At 36.5% G+C, this 15,890-nt stretch overlaps 2 protein-coding genes across 7 annotated transcripts in view; one reads left to right on the plus strand and one right to left on the minus strand.

The window, feature by feature from the left end:
• The window catches only part of LOC129948388 (uncharacterized), a 200,721-nt gene that overhangs the window by 82,834 nt on the left and 101,997 nt on the right, over positions 1-15,890 (minus strand). For all 6 annotated transcript variants that reach the window (XM_056059378.1, XM_056059374.1, XM_056059377.1 and 3 more), the window contains exon 2: positions 11,697-11,833. The gene's annotated coding sequence lies outside the window, so the exon portion shown is untranslated. The remainder of the gene's footprint in view (positions 1-11,696; positions 11,834-15,890) is intronic.
• Positions 463-11,740, plus strand: LOC129948391 (uncharacterized). Its single transcript, XM_056059379.1, has 7 exons — positions 463-950; positions 1,049-1,132; positions 1,261-1,369; positions 1,511-1,782; positions 2,418-2,589; positions 11,241-11,320; positions 11,428-11,740. The coding sequence occupies exons 1-7, from the start codon at positions 644-646 to the stop codon at positions 11,640-11,642; spliced, it is 1,239 nt and encodes a 412-aa protein (XP_055915354.1). The 5' UTR covers positions 463-643; the 3' UTR covers positions 11,643-11,740.

Genomic DNA, 15,890 nt, shown 5'->3' on the forward strand with positions numbered 1-15,890 from the left:
TAAGGATCTTTTCAAAGACAAAATCCTGTCCACAAAACCAAGTTCATCATCCCAATTGAATCCACCGTCGTCCAAAACCGCGGTGAACAAAATCTTGGGACAGAGTCTTGGTATTTTCACGACTGCAAGAATGTCAGTATTGAAGATATTTTGAAGTAAAAAAAGAATGTTTGTAATAAAAACAATAGTTTAAACATAGGTTTTGACTTGGCTTACATGATCTCAAATATGTACATACATATTATCAGTTTTAAGAATCTTCTTTAATATAAAACAACGAACAGTGTTCGTTCGTTCTATAAAAATACTTTTTTATTTCATTTATGGAATTCTATTTTACGACCAAAAAGGGGCACACCTTTCTATAAAATAGTTTAAAAATAAAAAACATTCGACTTCACGCAACTTAACTTGAGTCAATTTTTATTTTTAACTTGGAATTCTTCACACAATCAATAAAAACAATATAACGAGTGTAAGGAGGTACCTATACATAAAACCCACTTAACAATATTGACATCAATCGATTTATCAGAAAACAAAAATAAGATAACATAATAAAAGATATCTCCATCGACGAGAAAAGAAAAGAACAAAACTTCTTTCAAGAACTTCAGTATCGATGTAACATCAGCCGCTCATCATGAAGATATTACGTTATTGGTTTTACGTATTTCCAATAATTCTAACAATTTCCATTAGACAACTTAAGGCTGACAATGGCAATAACACCAACGCCAACGTCAATGCCAACACAAACTACGAGAACAACGACAACATAGATGGCGCTGAAAATGACAACAACTATAACAACTGTCCTGCTATATGCGGAGGAAAGGATAACTTGTGCCTGTCATCTTTGACACAAGAAGATTGTGCTCCCAATGAGTATATAACTCCGAATGCAGGCATCTGTAATTGTTGCCCGTTATGTGTTGGAGGTTTGGGAGGTAAGTTCATTTTTATAAAAGTTTAAAAGTTCTTTCATTCATACAAAAATGTGCATCGCACATCACAAAGTCTTGAGAATTTTTTCTTTCTTTTATAGGACTTCACGAAGAGTGCAACGAACAAAGTCCTTGTGCTATGGGCTTAAAGTGTGACAAAACAATGACTTGCCAGTTGGATAAAAGTATGTTTGACAGGCCGCCTGGTGGCGGCCGGAGGTGCCATTTCAACTTATCACAGGATTAAAGTGATTCTCTTATTCGTTTTTTTTTTCTTCTCTTTCTCTTTTCTTCCAAAACTGGATATACATAGATACATGTGCATATTCGTATCACTTGGCAGGAGTAACCCGACTTCCGACTTGTGAAGTGGATGGAAGCTTTGCAGCGGTTCAATGTAAAGGCGATCGATTAAGTGGAAGGTATAGAAAATTGTATTTTTTTGTTGTTGTTGTTCAAGAAGTAGGTACACAACAGAAGGAAGAAAAAAAACACCCTGCACAGCGTGTAGAGATTCCTCATGATTTGTCAATTTTATCAATTTTTTGTATTTTCTCTTAAAGATGCTTCTGCTATTCAGAAACAGGAAAACGAATCCATGGCTGGTCATGGTGGCGAACCTCCCAAGACATGACGTGTGCCTGCAGTCGAATGAAGTACAAAATGATTCAAGACGGCCTGATGGCCGATAACACTCTACACTGCGATTCAATGGGCAATTTCGAGGCACTCCAATGCACTGGCGGTGTCTGTTGGTGTGCCGAACCAACAACTGGCCAAATACTAAGTGGGACACGAGCCGTTCCAGAAGCAATGTGGAAGTTTTTGCCGTGTTGTAAGTCCAATAACCTATGAATGGAAAGAAGAAATACACAAAGATGCAAAGATACAAAAAAAAAAAAACGCAAAGATACAAAAATACAATCAGCTCAGCTCATGTCGAGTGTTGGCCTCATTTTTGCTGTTTTTGTTGACAGTTTTTTTGTGTTTGTTTGTTTTGTGTTTTTTTCGCTTTTTGTGTTCCCGTCTTATCGCCCGACACCACCCGCTTCATCGTCATCGCTTACCACTTCATTCAGGGTAAACATTTGCAAAGACACAAACAAAAAGCAACAAAAGATGACACAAAGTATAGTTTTTGTAGTTTTGTTCCACAGCACTTCAGTGTAGTCTCTTTGGTAATGTCGGGCTGGAGCTGGAGCTAGGGCTGGGCCTGGGACTGTTTGGTTGGTGGTTTGGTTTTATTGTTTAAGGTTGGCATTGTATAAATTCAAAATTCCAAAACATTGACACCATACCTTCTATGTTATGCATTCATTTGTGGTTTTTCATTATTCTGGAAGTTGCAATCATAGGAACATACTTAAGACTTGGATGCATTTATATTTATTTATATTTCTTGGCTAATGTTTTATTTATTATGTACTTTTCTTTTCGGTTTGATTAAAAAAATAAAATTAAAAAACACAGACGATTTTAGCAAATTTGGATCAACATATTTGAGACAATGTGAGAGTTCAGCATATGCACAGAATTTATTGAAGAAAGCTTATGCAGCGCATGGCACTACGGAGATTGAGTTCAATAACATCTTGTGTGATTACGATGGTTCTTATGGAAGATATTCTATTTCCAATGGCATGTAAGAGCACATTTTTGATTATTTTTTAATTATTTTAAAAACACATTTTTTAAAAATGCTGGTGTTTCCAATAAGAAGTTTCATTTTAATATTTAAAAAGAACAAGTAATTTAAGAGAGAAATCCATGGATGTTAATTTTTTTTGTGAAGAAGAAGCTATGTCATCGTTCATCCAACGAGGATTTGGCTGATATCCATCATTGCAAATCGATATTAGCCAAATGGTTAGTATTTGTACGGTTGCAAAATCATGCTCCTACCCTTTTTAAGAAATTGTTCATGACCAATTCGCATTTCGTCGACAACTTTACGATTTCCATTTTAAAGGTCTTGAACAAATTGTAGAGCATTGGAAAGGACCTAACCTTTCACGTTGACCCAAAGAAAAAGAAAAAGGCTTTTAGTCTTTTATTAGAAGATTTCGGTGACTAATTGTGATCAGCTCTTCGTTGCTTCTGTGGCATTGGCTTGTCAAAAATCTTCTTGTTTTGGCCATAAAAACTTCTTTTTAGACAAAAAATTTCACATTAACATTTGCGATAGCTTAATTTTTGAATTAAAATTAAAAAAATAGGCTGGGATGCGACCCACACTGATAACTTCCCATTCCGTCTGTCGATTTGTCTTGCTTAAAAGTTTGTCTATATGTACTCGTATCAATTTTTACCAAATTTGCGCTCTATTTTTTGTAGATTTTATTTTTTATGAAAAACGGACTGTTGGATTTTTATATAAAAATTACTGATTATCGAAAACAATATTTTCTGTGAAATAAAATAAGTTTGAAGCCAATATTTTTAATTTTTAAAAAGCTATTTGAGTCGATAGTAAATTTATACCAAGTTTTAGTATTGTTTTTTTTTTAGAATTTTATTTTTTGTAAAAAAAACTGTCTATTCGATTTATTTCAAAATTTTACCGAATGTTGAAAACAATATTTCTTATAAGATTATTAGTTTTAAGCCAATATTTTAAATTTTTGAAAAGATATTTGAGTCGAAAATCAATTTTTACCAACTTTTGTTAATTTTTTTTAGGTTTTGATTTTTTTGTACAAAAACTGTCAATTCGATTTTTTTTAAATTTTACTGAATGTTAACAACATTATTTTTTGAAAGATAAAAGTAGTTTAAAGCCAATATCTACAATTTTTGAAAAGATATTTGAGTCGAAAATCAATTTTTACCAACTTTTATACATTTTTTTTAGGTTTTTACTTTTTGTAAAAAAATTGCCAATTCGATTTTTCTCAAAATTTGTCATAATGTTGAAAACAATTATTCTTATAAGCGAAACTTAGTAAGAAGCTATTATCTCAAATTTTTAAAAAGATATTTGAGTCGAAAATAATTTTTTACCAATTTTTGTTAATTTTTTTCGGTTTTTAATTTTTTATAAAAAAAACTGATTTTTTTTCAAAATTTTACTGAATGTTGGCAACAATATTTTTTGAAAGATAAAAGTATTCGATTTTTCTCAACATTTTTCAGAATGTTGAAAACAATATTTCTTATAAGTTGAAGCCTGAATTTCAAGTTTTTAAAAAGATATTTGAATCGATATTCAATTTTTACCAACTTTAAGTAATGTTTTTTAGATTTTTATTTTTTTATAAAAAAAAACTGTCAATTCGGTTTTTCTTCAAAAATTTATCAGATGTCAAAAACATTATTCTTCGTTGCACAAAATTGTTTGGACGATGAAAAAAACATCGCGAACGAACGAACGTACGTACACAAGCGCGCACAGATCTCTTTCTATTAATCTTTTATTTGGACTCTAGGGACCTTAAAACGTCGAGAAATGTCAAAATTTTCAATTTGACAAAACCGACCCATTACGATTACTTCGTATGGGAAGTTAATATAATAAATTAGGTGGCGCAACAGTCCGTAGCGAACCAGGGCCTAGTGACTTACTACTCTCAACCATTCCTGTGTGCGAGTATTGTTGTCAGCGATGGAGGGGACCTACAGATTTTATGCCGAATCCGAACGGCTAATTTGAGAAAGCACTTTTTCATGACAAGAATTACTCTTGGAGAATTTGTCAATTCCTCGCAAGAGGCAGAACCAGTGAATAAAACTTTAGGAAAAAACAGCTTTAAGCAATAAAGAGGATTTTAAACAATCATCTTTGGATTTCTTGAGCCCCAAATCCAATAAGTCATAAGTCTGCTTGTTAACGAAGCGTCCGAGGTTTCAATAAGCCTCTTCACTCATGTAGATGTACCAATCAACTAAGATATGACGTTGCTGGTGAACATTTGGTGATCGTTTGATTTGAGTTTTTGTGTTAACTGAACTTTAAAAAACTTTAGACCTAAGTCTTAATTCAATATACAGTGAAATTCCCAACAGTCCAGAATTTGTAGCCAGTCTCACTATGATCCAAAAGTGGTTTGTTTTTGCTCCTGAACGACTACATTTTCAAAACATTTTGTGCTTTCTCCCTTATAAGATATTTTTAATCTACGAAAATACAAAAAATGTAGGCTTGGGATAGAAATTCTATCTAAAAGGTTTTTCAATAGGAAGTTTTATTTTGAATAGCATGTTATTTGAGCAGATGTCACTCTTGAAGCTGTCATCATTTGACCTTTGACAAGAATAACAACGCCATTACAAGAAGCAAGTTCATTTCCCCTTTTAGTAATGGCGTTGTTATTCTTGTCAAAAACGTAGTTCACATTCGAAACCAACACTTGAAATTAACTTCAAAACTTATTTTAATTCAAGGTGTCTCATTGAACAGGAATCATTACCATTAATAACTACCACCAGTCTTTGGGCATTTTTCTTGACTTGAGTAATCACCTTACTGAACATAGTAATTCTTTTGATTTCTTTGATATAAATTAGATTTCAGAAAAGCTGTTTTCCAGTTGTTGTCTGAAGACTGAACCATTTCTGGAATTGCTGATTCATTAAGATTTTCTAATACTGACGAAGCAGTTCGGTAAAAAATCTATATAAGAAATTCAAACTTCAGCAGCCCTTGATACACGAAAGAACTGCGTTCTTTTCTGAAAAATTTACTCTGTCTCCAATTAAATTCTCTTCTTATGTTTACCTACTTAATGAATTTAAGACTCTGATACTGATGTACACCTCTTTAAAAAAATACTTTAAAATTTTTTTGTAAGATTTTCAACATAAGGAAAAACTCAGATGGCTTTTTCAGTTTCTCTTCCTCATTTATTTCAAAATTCATCATCAGCGGGCACATGACTCTTTAGATTGAAGTCAAAACTTTGGCAAGTATTTTTGAAGTGGTTTGCTGTGCAATTACAGCGTTCTTGTCACCACTGCATTCAGTGGCCATTGAAGCATGCTGCGTTCAATTTTCTTAAACCGTTCTCCATTTTCTTGAAAATTAAACCAAATTACAACGGTGATCATTTTTGCAATAATTATTCTTGTCCAAAAAGTTTTTTTTAACTGTCAACTCGATACTCTTTTACAAGTAAAACTTTTTTTTTGAAAACAGGTTGGTACGATTTGAAAGTAGAATCGGAAGTGAGTTTATATAGCATCAATATTAGAATCGGGTTACATAGTAGGGCCCTGAACCATTCCCATTTCGAATTGAACGATCCATGAAAGCCGAAGGCACGCATTTTTGATAAGAGAGTCTGATGCCAAAACCTTTAAAATGTTTTTGAAATATTAAGTGCAATAATCTTACTTTCTCCAACACGATTTAAAGATTTGCTTCACTGTTCGGTGATCATCATCAGATCACCAGAGGTTATATTGCTTTATCTAAAGAGCTAACAAATGGAATTTCATTAATGAAGAGCGCAGGAACCGAGAAAGAGGAAGAATACTTCATGTTTTTTTATAACGAATGACCAATTATTTTTACTGCCTTTGGGATATTGCAGTATTTTTTGCCGGGAATTTTCTCCCTTATAACCTCTTCAAATGGTAGACATGTGCATTCAAGAGGACACAAGCGTCCACAGGTTTTTCTTAAAACCAACCTCTGTCTATCAACTCCTACTCTCACCTCCACGTGGTGAACATCGGGTGCCTAGTACCTCAACTGGAGATTGGGTTCCAACCCCAGTGGAAAGTTGTTGGGGGTAGCAAACGAGAGAGGTGGGGAGAGGTGTTTCCACTAAGGCACCTCTCCTTATCCAGACGGCAGCGGAGGAATTCCCGAGATGGAATCAACGATGGCGTTTACAGTTCCAGTAAGGTTGAACTACTTAGTGAACACCTTATAGGGCTTCTTCGACTTATTCGAAGCCCAGGCCTGTAAGGAGCGGTTTTATCCGGCTCCCCATCCTTGGAGTTATACTTAGGATCTGGCCCTCCAGGTTGAAGGTTGTGCGTCGGGGTGACTTCCTGGCCACGTAAAAGCTTTCAAAGTTGCGAAGCACCAACAAGCCTCGGATACGGACGGATTTACTGTTGACAACCAACGCAAACGAATAAAGGACAATGAACTTCGGATATGCACGTGGAATGTTAGGTCCCTTAACAGACCACGTGCGGCCGAAGAATTAGCGGAGGCCCTAGAACGATATAAAGCAGATATCACCACCATCCAGGAAATACGATGGGATGGGCCTTATAAAAAGAGGATGAAAAACTGCGATATTTAGTATGGTGACTGCTACCACGAAAACCAACAGCGCTTATTTGGATGCGGATTCGTGATTGGAGCCATTCAGACTCATAGATTTTGCTGCGGGGCGAAACGTATTGGTAGCCAGTACGCGTTTTCCACACCTCAACATCCACAAAGGAACTTGGACTTCTCCAGATCAATCTACCGTCAACCAGATTGACCATATTGCGATCGACGCCAGACACGCTTCCAGCATTATGGATGTACGAACTTTCCGAGGAGCTAACATCGACTCGGACCACTACCTCGTTGTAGCCAGGGTAGCACTTCGGATCTCCAGACCCAAGGCAAAACAGGGAGGTGCTGGGAGAAGATACAACGTCGAACGGCTACAATCGCCAGAGATCGCCAAATCCTTTTCCGACCGAGTGACAAGTAACCTGTCTCGAAGTTCTCTGCCGCCAATACAATGTATCGAAAACCAGTAGCAACATTGCCAAGATGCAATCAGAGAAGCCGCCTCTGATGTGCTGGGTTTCAAACAGCCTCCAACAAGGAACCACTGGTTTGATGAGGAATGTCGGCAAAGCGGCGCTGCATAAAAGGACGGGAGCTGCTCATTAGCTCTATGAGCAGAAGAGGCGAGAGGAACGCCGACTATTCAGAAGGAAAAAGAGAGGGCATGAGAAGCGTACGGTCGAAGATGTTGAGAGGCATAAAAGCAGGAATGAGGTTCGAAAGTTTTATGAACAGGTGAAACGAAATTCACAGGTACATAAACCTAGAACCGAAGGGTGCAAAGACGAAAGTGGAAACATCATAGTGGAACCGCAGTCAATGCTTAGGATATGGAAGGACCACTTCTGCAGACTGTATAACGGCGACGAAGAACTGAATTCCGCTGTCAGGCAGGATGATCCATTCAATATAGACGACGAAAGCCAACAATCCCGTCCTCCCGAATTAGACGAAGTAAAGATTGCCATATCTAAGCTGAAGTCTAATAAAGCCGCTGGGGCAGATGGCTTGAATGCCGAGCTCTTTAAAGCAGCTGGAGATAAGTTGGTTAGGAGCATGCACCAACTTATCTGTAAGATATGGTCGGAAGAAAACATGCCCGATGAATGGAACCTCAGTATTGTTTGCCCGATCCTGAAAAAAGGAGACCCTCTAAACTGCACCAACTATAGAGGAATAAGTCTACTTAACATCGCCTATAAAATCTTCTTTGCCATAATATGTGAACGTCTAAAGCCCATCGTCAACAACCTGATAGGTCCTTATCAGTGTGGTTTTAGACCAGGAAAGTCCACAGTTGATCAAATATTCACATTACGGCAGATCCTGGAAAAAACTCAAGAGCACCAAATCGACACCCACCATCTTTTCATCGATTTCAAAGCCGCATATGACAGCATCTACAGGGACGAGCTGTATAGAGCCATGTCTAGTTTTGGCATCCCTGCCAAACTCGTCCGTTTGTGCAGGATGACCATGGAGAATTCACGCTGCTCCATAAAGGTTGGAAACAACTTAACAGAACCTTTTGATGTCAAAAAAGGTTTTAGACAAGGTGATGCGCTGTCATGCGATTTTTTTAACATCGTGCTTGAAAGAATAGTGCAGAGCTCACACGTCAACACTAGAGGCACTATCTTTCAAAAGTCTGTCCAATTACTGGCATATGCTGATGACATTGACATAATCGGAAGAACTCAGCGTGATGTCAATGGGGCTTTTAGTGAGTATTGAGGCAGAGGCGGCAAAAATGGGTTTAACGGTTAATGAGGGCAAAACAAAGTACATGTCGTCTAGAAAGGACATACAACACCGACGTTTTGGTCAAAACGTCACAATCGACAGACGTAACTTTGAGGTAGTCAAGGACTTCGTCTACCTAGGCTCCACTGTAAACGCAGAAAACAACACCAGCGCTGAGATAAAACGCAGAATAACTCTTGCTAACCGCTGTTTCTTTGGACTAAGAAAGCAATTGAGTGGTAATGTCCTCTCTCGAGGGACCAAAGTGTTGCTATATAAGACCCTTATCATCCCCGACCTTCTATACGGTGCAGAAGCATGGACCATGACAAAAGCGGATGAAAGCACCTTGGGTCGCTTCGAGAGAAAAGTTCTTCGTGTGATCTACGGTCCCGTATGCATCGAAGGGGAGTGGAGGAGAAGATGGAACGACCCAAGAAGAGTAAAAGTCCAACGACTAAGAGGGCTGGGTCACGTAGAGCGCATGGAAACCAATGCTCCGGCCCGGAAAGTCTTCGAATCCGCACCCACAGGACAGCGCAGTAGAGGAAGACCGCGGATCAGGTGGCGTGCACAAGTGGAAGGTGACCTCACCCAACTTGGAGCGCGAAACTGGAGACATCTAGCTAGGGACCGAGCTAGATGGAGAAGTTTGTTGGGTGAGGCCCTAGTTCACACAGGACTGTAGCGTAAGTAAGTAAGTATAACCTCTTTACAGCTCGAATCAAATTATGAGTTTTTTTAGGTCTGATACTTTTAACTCTGTTCGGAATAATAGGTCGCATAAATAATCACATCAACGCTGTCTTCAACGTTATTATCGGCAAGCATAGTGACCAGTTAGGTTAGATTAAAGGTACTGTCCGTGATGGAATAGGACACCCTTAGGCCAGTATAATGGCCCACTGTGATACCACTTATGAATGTTTACGCTTCCTCTTAAGGTCACTGGAACCTGTTTTAATCCCTTACTAAACGTGAGAAGAATTCTCCTAGGAATTTATTGTGTTTCGAGCCAGAGCAGGACATGTACAGAGAAAGTGAAGAACTGTTTTTTCCTTTTCCTAGTTCATATACAACTTCTGCAAATCATTTGAGAATACACCTAGTCGCGTGGCGTGCTTTCCTATTAGACAATGTCCGGTTATGACACCTATTATCGAGCTTATATGCGATCTGCTTAGAGACAGAAAACACCTTGAAAGCTTTCAATCTAGTGTTGGCCAGATGTTTTTTGTGACCTGACACATGGTGATGTTGTTCCACCTTGTGTTTGCCTTCTTCAAAGCGTCTTGCATTAGTAACAGTTTACAAGTAGCGATTGGTATGCCAGCATTTTCCAAACGTGGTAGAATGGGTTGTACAGTACAGTACAGTAGCGAGTTTATCTGCTTTACAGTTACCTGGAATGTCTCTAGGGCCTGGCACCCAACAAAGGTGGAAATTAAACTGTTGTGCCATCTCCATTAGAGATCATCGACAGTTATGAACTGGTATAAAGTTTGTAGAGACAGAGTCCAGAGTCCAGAGATTTGATAGCGGTCTGACTATCTGAGAAAATACGGATATCAGTTGTTGATACCACGTTTTCTTTAAGGCGGGACAAGACTTGTTATATCGCCAACACGCTACAATAAGTGGGAAGGCAGAATGAGAGACTTGATTTCAGTCGTTCAATAACTATTGAGAAAAAAAGTTTCTGTTGGGAGCGCTTCCTTAAACTGGAGTGCTTTAATAGAAAAAATGTGCAGACCTTAAATAATGGCTCATCTGATGCCTAGAGGAGATAGAACTCCAGTAGTGTACTCATCAGGGTCAGAAGTAAGAAACAAGTCAAGAGTGTTTTCTGCTCGACCTTCACTGTCCGATTTTCAGTTGGGCTTGTTGAGCAGCTGAGTTAGGTGGTTCAACTGAACGAAGATCTCAGCACACATTCCTTCGGGTGTCCTCTGACCAAAAGAATTGTGTACATTGAAATCGCCTGTGACAACTTTCTTTTCTTTCTTTTTAATCCACACGGCGAGGTTCCAATTCAGAACAACTTAATTCGTTAAGAAAGTATTGTTAATATATATTTTTATTGTCAAACACTAAAAAAACTATTTTTTCGACCAGATTGTTTAAAAACCTTAAGTGAGAATTTGTCTACTGTTAAATTGCATTTGACATGGGATCGACGTTTTTTTAGATTTAATTTTTATTAGAATCCTAAACTTGAATAAATTCTAAAAATTGACAAAAACTAAATCAAAGACATACAATTTTGTATTCATTTCAATATTAATATAAAACTGTCCATTTCTTTTGTTTAGAGCTTCCTGTTATTGGCGAGATGGCACAAGACTGGGTTCATTCCAAGTTCAATCCAACAAAGTGACATCAATGAATTGCTGTAAGTCAATTATTATCAAATCAAATTTTTCTTTTGAATTAATAACATTCTTATATTTTTTCCATTTTTCCTCTGGAACAAAAATATATACATAAACATAACTCAAGACTGTGCACGTGATCAGAAAATATTCAGCGAAGCCGGAATGATACATCGCCTGACATGCAGTGGCAATGGTAATTATGAATCCATTCAAGATATTAATGGGAAAATATTTTGCGTGGATGGTGATGGTTTTGCTGTTTCCGATCCAGTGGAAACAGATATTTTACCAGACTGTTCTAAATACATTTATTATGAAACAAGAGGTGTTTTGGAATAGATATTTGCAAAGAGATAAATAAAAAATCATTATACAACTATTTGACTTACTTACCAACTATGATAATATAATAATTATATTAAAATGTTATAAAAAGATTGGTTCCTGGTGTTTGAATTATTATGACGATGCGGAATTGTAATTTTTTTTTGTTGGTGTATGATTTCAAGTCTTCATTTTGAGATGAGTATCTGAAAATAATAAAAATACAATTATTATTATTGTTGTTGTTGAATTTCTACTTTTATTGAGAAAAGAAAGAAAAAAAATATGACCGAATAATCGACACTATTTCTTAGAAAGTCAACCAACAAAGCAATTAACTGAGAAGAATTAACGAACCGCAGATAGATAACTAACTATCTAACTAACGGTAGTGCAGCAATTGTGTCTGAAAATATGTTTAAACCTTAAAACCGGAGCCTGAGGAATTCAAAGTTTTCCTTCTAAAGAGATACACGCGGTCGTTCGGTTGAAACTTGGAACGAACGAAGGTGATGGCGATGATGAAGGTGGAGCTCTATGGATGGACGCCTAAGAAGTCGTGGTCGGGGCATGCTCTCCACCCATGAATAATGCCACAAAAATTAACCTTTTTTTTTGGTTTTGTTTTGGTGTGATGGACTTTTCGTTAATTAGATACGATATGAATCTTATTAGAAGTTGGTGGTTTTGTGATGATATGTGCGGTCAAATAAATATATTGGACTCAATGTTAATTTAGCTTACCAAATGTCTTTGTTTTTTTTATTTCGATATCTTATAACATAGAAATTCAAAGGAAATTGAAGAACTTCGGGACAGCATGCGCTTTCACAAATTTTTGAGGAGTTTATATTTTCTAGATCTTAGATTTACTTTGATAGGAGAATTGGTATTTACAAAAAAGAAAATACGTCCAGAATTGAATTGAAGATTTAAGTTTCTTTCTAAAAAGGCTTTATTTGTTTTAGTTTCAATGAAAATAATACATATATTTTTCTGAAATCTTCTTCCAGCTGAATTATAAATTCTGTTCACAATAAGATAACCTTTAGTTACAATATGCTGCTCAATAAGTTTTTAGATGAGTTTTCGGCATGTTTCCACAGGGGTAGAATACCATGCTTCCTATATCTCTTTTCATAACGCCTCTTAATTAGTGATTTTTTTTGTTGAGACCCTATTTTTCAAATCTTTCCAAAGATTCTCGATAGGATTAAGATCCGGAGACTGAGAAGGTCTTTGCAATATCCGCAGACTATTTTGCTGAAACCACCTTAGCCGTGTGCTTGGGGTCATTGTTTTGCTGGTAAGTCAACACTAAAGGCATATTTTCTTCGGCATATGGAAGCATTACATTCTCTAAAATGTATAAATAGGTTTCCTTGGTCATATTATTTTTTATCCAATAGATGGAACCTACTGCAGCATAAGAAAAACAACCCCAGATTTGAATCTACCGAGCTTATCTGTTTTTATCATGTTCTTAGGATTCAGCTCTACATTGGTCTTCCTTCTCACATAAAGTTTGCCATCAGAACGAAATAAATCTATTTTGGTTTCGTCACTAAAAAGAACATTTCGCCAATTTCTGCGAGTCGATTGTGAAAGATTCACTTTTGCAAATCTTATAGGCTGCCTTATGTTCTTAGAACTGAGTAACGGAACCTTCCTCGCAATTCGACCATGTACATTTTTATCCTGCAAACGTCTGCGGATTGTGCGAGAGCTGATATCAAATGATAGATTTGCTTTTATACTGTTTGATGTTGTAAAAGGATTTTTAAGCACCTCTCTAACAATTCTTTTGTCCAGCAAAGCTATTGTTTTTTTTGGCGTCCTCTTTTTTCGGTGAAACTTGTTGGTAGATTTCGCTCCTTAAGCACCCTAGCAACAACACATTGAGATCAGTGAAGAGCATCTGAAATGAAACTGTTTGTTTTGATCTCTTAGTATGAGAATCAAATGGCGTTTTTTCTCACAGAAATGCCTTCTGCTTCCCATAATTTAAAAAATAAATACACTTTAAACGCTTAAGGACAAGTCAATTGCTAAATTTAATAAACAAATTGCGATCGAATGTGAAAAAGACCACAAATAATGCAATTCTACACAGCACTCTTAATGTTTTGACCATTGCAAATCTGACATTTGTAAGTAGAACTAAAGGTACACTGCAAGTGGCAATCATTAATGGTTGGTAGCACTGGAAATGTTTTACAGTCAATACAAAGAAAATTCGTATGTATAATTTGCTCCAATCAAAAATCCTTTTCGGAAACAGTCCTACTGAACCGAAGGCGCTCAGATCCGTCCAGTGCGAGAACGTCTCAACTGTAAAAAAGTCCCTTTTTACAGTTTTACGGCTGACGTGGTAGATTAGCAGAACTGCCTCCCTATCATGTATCAACCCTCGATTGTCCAAATAGAGAAAAGCTTCTGGCGGAATGTTGCCTCTTAAACGTGCACTTTCGTAGTACTCATTGTTGGGGTAGAAAGCTCCAAAAATTAAGCTGTTAGTCGACGACATCGCTCTCGCAATGTGACCCCTATGAAGCTTCAGCAAGAAATTATCTATTCTGTTTAAGTTGGCTCTGTTGTATAGAATCTGCTTGGAATTGTAATTTTTGTACTCCGACTCTGGTGTTCTGTGTAGTCCAAGGCAACGTCGCAGATATTGTCTCTTAAACACTCGAATCTTTTCCATTTGAGATGGGGCAACGTTGAACCATACCGAGCACCCATAGGTAATCATCGGTCGGGTAAGGGCCATGTAGCAAATCACCTTCACCCTGCTGTCAAGACGGCTGCTAAAAAACAACCGTTTTCTCAGGGCAAAGGCTTCCCTAGCTCTGGCCAGAGCAGCACTCATATGTCAGTCAAAATACAAGTACTGATCCAATCAGATGTCAAGGTACTTTACTACACTTGTATTCTCCAGTGGCTGTCGATTTGGTCTAACGATCACTAGATTTTTCCAGTTCTTTCTCGTATCCCTTGACGCTCCAGTCCTGAACAGAATAGCTTCACATTTCTGAAAGTAGATTTTCAACTTCCAGTCTTCGCAATATTGCTGAATCTTGTCGAAGTCACCCTGCAAAAGTGTCTTGATATCCTCAATTTTTGGGACCGTTCTGTAAGCAATTAAGTCGTCGGCGTACGCTATTGCCTGAGTCAGACTTGCTATCAGATCACTGGTGTAAATGCTGAATAAGATCGGCGAGTTAACCGCTCCCTGTGTAAGACCATTGTTAATATCAAAGATTTTGTTATTTGTTTCATTGCCAAGTCATTCAAAACGTCTTATTAAATTAAAATCCATTTTTAAAGTCAGTAAGTCATTTGAGTGAATTTTATTTTGTTTTAAAAGACTTCTGGGTTCTTTTAATAATGTTTTACATCCTTTTTCACTTAGAACAAAATTATTGTATTATATTTATTGTTTAATTCCTAAGGCACTTTACGAAAATAAATTTAAGTCAAATGATTTACTGATCTTAAAACTTAAATTAAGTAAAATTTAATAATGACTTTAAAAAGAGATTGCAGTGGAATTGAATTTTTTAGTTGGTTTAACGAGTTGCAAAATAAACAATAATTACTACTTTTCAAAATGCTTAAAACAGACATATTGGTAAGACTAGCTTAAAAAATAGACGTTTTAAATTTTTACAGCAAAATATCGAAAATATTGAATGTCAAATATATCGGTACATATTTTTGCAAGGAATTTAATGTTCTAAAGTCTTTCTTAAAATGTTCCGACAATGATTAACATCAGGATTTCAAAAAGTATTTTTTTATTATTTATTGTTCCCAGAAATGGTAGAAATGGCGATCTCAAGGCAACCTAGCCTGAGATCCAATTAGCGCTGTAGTGCGCCGTTTTGATATTGTTCCTACTTTGAAATTGTTTTTAATATTTTCCACAACATAAAAAAAAAGAAAAATTTCAGAATTTCAGAAAAACAATTATAGAATAAGTTTTTAAACATTTTTGGCAACAAAATTTAATGGTTAATCCTTCAGAAGTTATTCATGGCTTGAAAAAAGTTTTAGTTTTTTTCTTTTTCAGTTCTATTCAGGGGAATAGTTTTGAAAAGATTTGAATTTTTTTAGTCACACAAATATCACTTTCATATTCTTCATAAAGCCTTAAAAAAATGACCGATTTATTGTCCAAACTAATAAACGATTGACTTTGCAATGCCATTAGCTTTTTGGTTACTGCTTGGCCAAATAATTAAACTCTCTTAATTTAAATCA

Source organism: Eupeodes corollae, chromosome 2 (assembly GCF_945859685.1).
Source record: "Eupeodes corollae chromosome 2, idEupCoro1.1, whole genome shotgun sequence".
In the NCBI taxonomy this organism is placed as follows: Eukaryota; Metazoa; Arthropoda; class Insecta; order Diptera; family Syrphidae; genus Eupeodes; species Eupeodes corollae.